The following is an 8,332-nucleotide window of genomic DNA, read 5'->3' on the forward strand; positions in this document are numbered from 1 at the left end:
TGAATTGAAATACTAGAGATGGGTTTTAAGACATTCGCTGTGTTATTGAAGTTGACACCTCAAATAGAAACATCTTTGTTTTTGTCAGTGTACCTCTGTTGGTTGAATCTCCGTTGTTTTCTATCCGTAGAACCCAATATCCGCAGGGATCCTCATCCCAGCAGTGTGTACTCATGAAGGCCCAGTCTGAGAAACCTGTAGACATTTTATCGTAAGGCCTGTGAAGCAACATTGGATTAGAATATTTTAGTACACTGAAGACAAGATAAGTCACACTTGGACTTCTTGTTGCATATTGAAACCCTGATACTTCACCATTATGCCGTATATATATATATATATATATATATATATATATATATATATATATATATATGAACAGCAAAAAAATAAACATCCTCTCACTGTCAACAGCATTTATTTTCAGCAAACTTAACATGTGTAAATATTTGTATGAACAAAACAAGATTCAACAACTGAGACATACACTGAACAAGTTCCACAGACATGTGACTAACAGAAATGGAATAATGTGTCCCTGAACAAGGGGGGGGGGTCAAAATCAAAAACAGTCAGTATCTGGTGTGGCCACCAGCTGCATTAAGTACTGCAGTGCATCTCCTCCTCATGGACTGCACCAGATTTGCCAGTTCTTGCTGTGAGATGTTACCCTACTCTTCCACCAAGGCACCTGCAAGTTCCTGGACATTTCTGGGGGGAATGGCTCTAGCCCTCACCCTCCGATCCAACAGCTCCCAGACGTGCTCAATGGGATTGAGAACCAGGCTCTTCGCTGGCCATGGCAGAACACTGACATTCCTGTCTTGCAGGAAATCACGCACAGAACGAGCAGTATGGCTGGTGGCATTGTCATGCTGGAGGGTCATGTCAAGATGAGCCTGCAGGAAGGGTACCACATGAGGGAGGAGGATGTCTTCCCTGTAATGCACAGCGTTGAGATTGCCTGCAATGACAACAAGCTCAGTCCGATGATGCTGTAACACACCACCCCAGACCACGACGGACCCTCCACCTCCAAAATCGATCCCGCTCCAGAGTACAGGCCTCGGTGTAACGCTCATTCCTTAGACGATAAACGCAAATCCCGCCATCACTCCTGGTGAGACAAAACCGCGACTCGTCAGTGACGAGCATTTTGTGCCAGTTCTGTCTGGTCCAGCAACGGTTGGGTTTGTGCCCATAGGCGACGTTGTTGCCGGTGATGGCTGGTGAGGACCTGCCTTACAACAGGCATACAAGCCCTCAGTCCAGCCTCTCTCAGCCTATTGCGGACAGTCAGCACTGATGGAGGGATTGTGCGTTCCTGGTGTAAATCGGGCAGTTGTTGTTGCCATCCTGTACCTGTCCCGCAGGTGTGATGTTCGGATGTACTGATCCTGTGCAGGTGTTGTTACACGTGGTCTGCCACTGCGAGAACGATCAGCTGTCCGTCCTGTCTCCCTGTAGCGCTGTCTTAGGCGTCTCACAGTACAGACATTGCAATTTATTGTCCTGGCCACATCTGCAGTCCTCATGCCTCCTTGCAGCATTCCTAAGGCACGTTCACGCAGATGAGCAGGGACCCTGGGCATCTTTCTTTTGGTGTTTTTCAGAGTCAGTAGAAAGGCCTCTTTAGTGTCATAAGTTTTCATAACTGTGACCTTAATTGCCTACCGTCTGTAAGCTGTTAGTGTCTTAACAACCGTTCCATAGGTGCATGTTCATTAATTGTTTATGGTTCATTGAACAAGCATGGGAAACCGTGTTTAAACCCTTTACAATGAATATCTGTGAAGTTATTTGGATTTTTACGAATTATCTTTGAAAGACAGGGTCCTGAAAAGGGGACGTTTCTTTTTTTCTGAGTTTATGATTTGTACATAGTCTAGTTTAGAGATAATGGCTTTTTCTAGAAAGCCAGGGAGTCAGCTGATCTTTCCATTGTGGAAAATATTCCTAGCTCCCCCCTTTATTTCTGCACATTGTGTCTTGAATGCTCAATATACAGTTGAAGTCAGAAGTTTACATACACCTTAGCCAAATACATTTAAACTTAGTTTTTTACAATTCCTGACATTTAATCCTAGTAAAAATTCCCTGTCTTAGGTCAGTTAGGATCACCACTTTATTTTAAGAATGTGAAATGTCAAAATAATAGTAGAGAGAATGATTTATTTCAGCTTTTATTTCACATTCCCAGTGGGTCAGAAGTTTACATACACTCAATTAGTATTTGGTAGCATTGCCTTTAAATTGTTTAACTTGGGTCAAACGTTTCGGATAGCCTTCTACAAGCTTCCCACAATAAGTTGTGTGTGCATATACACACACAGTACTAGTCAAAAGTTTAGACACACCTACTCAATCTTTATTTTTACTCTTTTCTACATTGTAGAAATCAAAACTATGATATAGCACATATGGAATCATATAATAACCAAAAAAGTGTTAAAACAAATACATTTCATATTTGAGATTCTTCAAAGTAGCCACCCTTTGCCTTGATGACAGCTTTGCACACTCTTGGCATTCTCTCAACCAGCTTCATGAGGTAGTCACCTGGAATGCATTTCAATTAACAGGTGTGCCTATTTAAAAGTGAAATCGTGGAATTTATTTCCTTCTTTATGCATTTGAGCCAATCAGTTGTGTTGTGACAAGGTAGGGTTGGTATACAGAAAATAGCCCTATTTGGTAATAGACCAAGTCCATATTATGGCAAGAACAGCTTAAATAAGCAAAGAGAAACGACAGTCCATCATTACTTTAAGACATGAAGGTCAGTCAATGCGGAAAATTAAGAACTTTGAAAGTTTATTCAAGTGCAGTTGCAAAAACCATCAAGCGCTATGTTGAAACTGGCTCTCATAAGGACCGCCACAGGAAAGGATGATCCCAGAGTTACCTCTGCTGCAGAGGATAAGTTCATTAGAGTTACCAGCCTCAAATTGCAGTCCAAATAAATGCTTCACAGAGTTCAAGTAACAGACATATCAACATCAACTGTTCAGAGGAGACTGTGTGAATCAGTCCTTCATGGTCGAATTGCTGCAAAGAAACCACTAAAAAAGGACATCAATAAGAAGGGATTTGCTTGGGCCAAGAAACACAAGCAATGGACATTAGACCGGTGGAAATCTGTCCTTTGGTCTGATGAGTCCAAATTTGACATTTTTGATTCCAACCGCCATGTCTGAGACGCAGAGTAGGTGAACGGATGATCTCTGCATGTGTGGCTCCCACCGTGAAGCATGGAGGAGGAGGTGTTAATGTGTGGGGGTGCTTTGCTGGTGACACTGTCGGTGATTTATTTACAATTCAAGGCACACTTAACCCTACAATCCCTCACCTAATTAGAGTAAAGTAGTAGACGACAACACTTAAGCTGGAAGTAGAAGCCTATACATACTTTATACATTTTACAGACACAGTATGGTTTACAATAGTTATCTTTTGTTAGTTTTTAGTCCCATCCTTCAGCTCCACTAAACCCCTCCCATCTATCTCTGAACACCATCAAGTTTTGATTTCTATTTAACATATATTTTTCCACTGTGCTGTGATGTTTCACAAAAGTTCTGAACCTTTCTATTCTCATAGATTCTACATATTGTAAATTAAAGACCTTTTTTTGCTAAGAGTATTATAATATTATTAATCGATTGACTATGACTTTTTAAATCACTTCTATGTATTGCTTTCAATCATTCTGTCCATTGACTTGGCTGTGCCTTACCTGGTTGTGAGTAAATTGGAGATGGTCTTCTTTGGGCTAATGAGGGTGATGGAGAGATCTCCACGTCTGCTATAGGTCAGTGTAAGACGGGCCTGGATGTGCTCCAGAGACCGAATCCAGTTCCTGGTGCCGTGACAAGCTGTCACATTCCACCTCAATGTCAGTTTCCTGCGGAGTTCACTATCAGGCAGACAGAGCATCAGGTATAACAAATCTAACTGGCCAAGTTGGCATTATGAATTAGTGGAATTACTTTATCAGTGGTGGCTAGGTGGGAGGAGCTAATGGAATGGTATCACACACCACACAATTGGAAACCACATGTTTGACTCCGTTCCAAGCATTGCATCCCAGCCATTACAATGAGCCCGTCCTATAGCTCTTCCCACCAGCCTCCACTTCTGTTTATGCTCAATAAAATCTGAAGATCATGTTCATGTTTACTGTAAACAGCTATAGAACACACTAAGTGGCTGTTTTCCTACTAACTATCCATAAGTGAGATGAAAGGACAAGGGTGTTTTCCTTACATGGCTCTGGTAATGAGGTCAATGGTGCATTTCCTTTTAGGTTTGACTGCTTTCCATTTACTGGCCAACTCCACCAGTCTCCCTGCATCCAGTAGCCCATATCCATAGTAATGGCTGACTACAATAAAGCAAATCAGGTGTATGATGCTATAGCTGTGTTTACACAGGCAGCCCAATTCTTATATTTTTTTCACTAACTGGTCTTTTGACCAATCTGATTGGTCAAAAGACCAATTAGTGAAAAAAATATCAGAATTGGGCTGCCTGTCTAAAAGCAGCCCAGTTCATTCATTTCAACTCAATTTCTGGCCCTACAGTTTAGCAAATCACATCCCAGTTGGGTAATGGTCAACTACCTAACACTAGAAGGTAGTGCTTTATGTCTCACCAGGTCTTCCAACACCATTGGTCCGCCAATCATGCGTTCGAAGATCTACCGGTCTAGATGCTCGTACCACGAGGTGTTGCACATCACGCCAGTTGAGTGTCGGGCTGTGGGAGAAGTTGGGATATTATCATCTTTCTCGATGACTCAAAGCCTCAAACTTACAACAAATAGGTTATTGAGTTACAGGTGCACAGAGACAAGAGACTGGTTACTTTGCCTCCAGAGCCAGTGCAATGATTCCAGCAGCCAGAGGGGCAGAAGCAGAGGTCCCAGTATGGTCTGAGGTGCAGGATTGATGCAGGTCGGTGGTGACCTGGAAGGGAAACAACATCCAGGTATTTTGTTGAGGCTTTGCTTACTGTTGCTGTAGGTGGTAAATGTGAGATAAATATTGATCTTTTTCAGAGTTCCACACATCTTAAGCAAACCTTTGCATTCATGTGACTACTTTGTTAAGCACAATTAAACTAAAGCTAAACTAGTCAAAGATTTAACAGAATGCTTTGTCACTCTAAATGCATCTTTTTAAAGAAATATATGAATGTTAAAAACACTAGCGTGGGATGAGTTGGGGACAAAGAGACGTACAATACTGCGGTGATGAAAGCTGCCACCACTGTAGGTTGTTGTTAGAATGGCAGAGCAGGGTTCACTGTAGAAGGGCAGTGTTCCCCTCTCAGTGGTACTACCAACAGACAACGTGTAAATGCTGTTGGTGTAGCCATCGCAGTTGCAGTTGTCAAAGCTGGCGCCCCCATTGCCTGAAGCCCAGACGTAAATGGAACCCAAGCCACCTCGGCCCTGTAAGGTATTGAATATGTTTTTTAAGACTGATTGTATGATCTTACCGCTTTAGTTGCCATGCCGATTACATTGTTTTATCTTATCTAACAAAATGGACACTACTGATGAAACAGGTAATATAGGATAACCAGTACAAGTTGTATCATACATTGGTAATGCCTCTGATAAAGGCTTCTTGGGCCAATGTGTTTGGCCCCTCCAAATTCGTCCCCAAATCTTCAGGTCCCCAGCTGGAGCTGTAGATGTCAATGTGTTGCTGATTCAAATTTAAGGACATGGCTTCTATCAGGTCAGTCACTTGTCCATCCAACATTCGAACTCCTGGACAAAACAGAACAAGTAACAGGATGCAAATTAAAGCAGGATAATTGCAGTACAGTTCTATATGCTATTAAAAGAGACCGAATGAGTGAATGTATGGGTAATACTTGCCTCCGATCTTGGCCTGATATGCCACTCCAACCCCACACACCCCATTATTTGCCACCGCTGCCACCACCCCAGCACACCGTGTTCCATGCCTATAGAACAGAAGACAAAAGGGGTTCATCCATACAGAATGTTGTCACATAGTGCACTTCATACATGATACATGATGTAATATCTTGCATTAAAATCTTAACATCACAGCAAATTACCTCTTCGGTCTGGTCAGAGAGTATTGAGTGTCTGGGTTGGGGTCATTATCGTTCATGTCATAGCTAGCCTGTGGATCCTACAGGTACAATACATTAGGTCTTTATAAGGATCCTTTGCCACTTGTATTTTATTTTTTAAATAATATTTGTCTTTTTCCATTTTTGTTCCAGCACTGTATTGCTGGAACAAAATTCTAAATACATTTCATATTGATGTTCTAGTGCCATTCGGGTAATTTAAAGTATTGATTGGGGACATTTTTGTGGAGGAATGTAACTTTTTCTGGGTGATTTGTGCTTCCCATTAATGTGTTTTTGTATTTTAATATATATATAGGGTATAATCTGTATATTTATGTTGTATTATACAAGGCACATTTGTAAAAGAGACCTAGGTCTCAATGTGTTCCCTGTTAAAATAAAGGTTAAATAAAAAATGTATAATAACAACTCACATAATTTTCAGCAATGTCTGGGTGGCTTGTCTCTAGGCCATCGTCTAAGATGGACACCACCACCCCTTTTCCTGTGTAGCCTCGAGCCCATGCAGCCACCACATTCTGATCAAAGGCCTCACTCTGGAAAAGCAGTTTGAATAAATTATTTTTTCTGTTTTAAAACGGGGATAACCATTTGTTTTCACTCAAGGCAGAAAAAACTAAAACAGGCTGAATAAAAATGTAAAGAGCTTCTATTATGGAAATATACTTCAAACAAAAATGGAAGCTTAATGTTGACATACCAGGTACCACTGCTGATTGAAAAATGGATCAGTTGGTACTGTGAAAGAGTGTCTTCTCTTTCTACTCCTTCCAGATTGCTGTGCAAACCAAAGCACCTAAGAAACAGAAAGTACATCATCACACTCATTACAATAAGAGAAATGCTGGGACTGGTTATTCCAGCCAATTTTGAATAGTATTGACCTATTGGCTATTCACCTTAGGGTCCATTTTGAGTCGAAGATTATGCAAATATTGTGCCTGCAATGATTGTTTTGCCACCTGTCTTTGCTCCATATGGTAATAGTTGCCATCTGGAAATATCTACAAATATAATATGCCAGAAGAAATTAGCTAGTCATAATATGTCAAAAGATCTATACATAAAAATACAAATCATTATATGACATAAACAGTGAACTAACATTGTTTTACCTTTCCCAGGTTATGGAAACCATGCTTCTTTGCAATCTTGTTGATTTGTTCAGGAGTGCAATTCAAATGTAAAGCCCAAATGTTAGTGTAGATCACCTCGGCATACATTGTGCACACATAAAACATACACAAGAAGCAACTGATATACCTCATTCTGTCTGCTGTTTGAACTGTTCAGCTGATACATTGTTGGTCATAGAGAAGCAACCCTTTCATTTCGCTAACTCTCATGTCTACAACTTGATTTTAACTGATGTTGACAGTTTCATCACTAACGGTTGTAGCTTTACATTCGAATATGCCTACTACACGAGCGTGAACAATAACTAATATTCCCGCCACGGATAATCAAGACTGGCGCGCAAATATCTGTGCATTGTTTGGTCACTTTTGCGTTGGGTAACGGCATTGACAAGACTATGATTTGGGACCGATGTAAAGACAGTTCAAGTTAGATATTCGACGGATATTCGCCTGTAGTTTTCCTTACGTCCACCAACAGCAGTTAGGGACCGTCAACATAGTGACAAATCAAAAATTTCAAATTTAAAACATCTTGGCCATGTTTTGTTATAATCTCCACCCTGCACAGCCAGAAGAGGACTGGCCACCCCTCATAGCCTGGATCCTCTCTAGGTTTCTTCCTATGTTTTGACTTTCTAGGAAGTTTTTCCTAGCCACCGTGCTTCTACACCTGCATTGAATGCTCTTTGGGGTTTTAGGCTGGGTTTCTGTACAGCACTTTGATATATCAGCTGATGTAAGAAGGGCTATATAAATACATTTGATTTGATTTGAAATTTCAATAGCTATTTAACCATTTCTCCTAACACTTTCATAAGTTGTAGCTAACCCAATGGCATAGACACACATTGCACACCCTTTAGTTTGTCAATTTTCATCTCACATGGTTTTACATGCATTTTTCAAAATGTAAAATTTCAATAGCTTCTTGGTCATATGACCTGGTGACTAAAAACAAGGTTCAGAATGTCCACTCAGTGGGCGTACACATTGCACACCCTTTAGTTTGTCCATTTTTATCTCACATGGTTTTACATGAATTTTTCAAAATGTAG

General features: G+C 40.8%; 1 protein-coding gene across 1 annotated transcript; it reads right to left on the bottom strand.

Moving 5' to 3' along the window:
• Positions 1-2,801: 2,801 nt before the first annotated feature.
• On the bottom strand, positions 2,802-7,673 carry LOC139539608 (furin-like). Its single transcript, XM_071342699.1, has 13 exons — positions 7,254-7,673; positions 7,038-7,142; positions 6,839-6,934; positions 6,552-6,674; positions 6,097-6,173; positions 5,891-5,979; positions 5,607-5,779; positions 5,243-5,455; positions 4,867-4,967; positions 4,655-4,758; positions 4,267-4,384; positions 3,737-3,916; positions 2,802-2,910 (listed from the first exon to the last, which is right to left on the bottom strand). The coding sequence occupies exons 1-13, from the start codon at positions 7,404-7,406 to the stop codon at positions 2,841-2,843; spliced, it is 1,602 nt and encodes a 533-aa protein (XP_071198800.1). The 5' UTR covers positions 7,407-7,673; the 3' UTR covers positions 2,802-2,840.
• Positions 7,674-8,332: the final 659 nt, after the last annotated feature.

Source organism: Salvelinus alpinus, chromosome 15 (genome assembly GCF_045679555.1).
Source record: "Salvelinus alpinus chromosome 15, SLU_Salpinus.1, whole genome shotgun sequence".
NCBI classification, from domain to species: domain Eukaryota; kingdom Metazoa; phylum Chordata; class Actinopteri; order Salmoniformes; family Salmonidae; genus Salvelinus; species Salvelinus alpinus.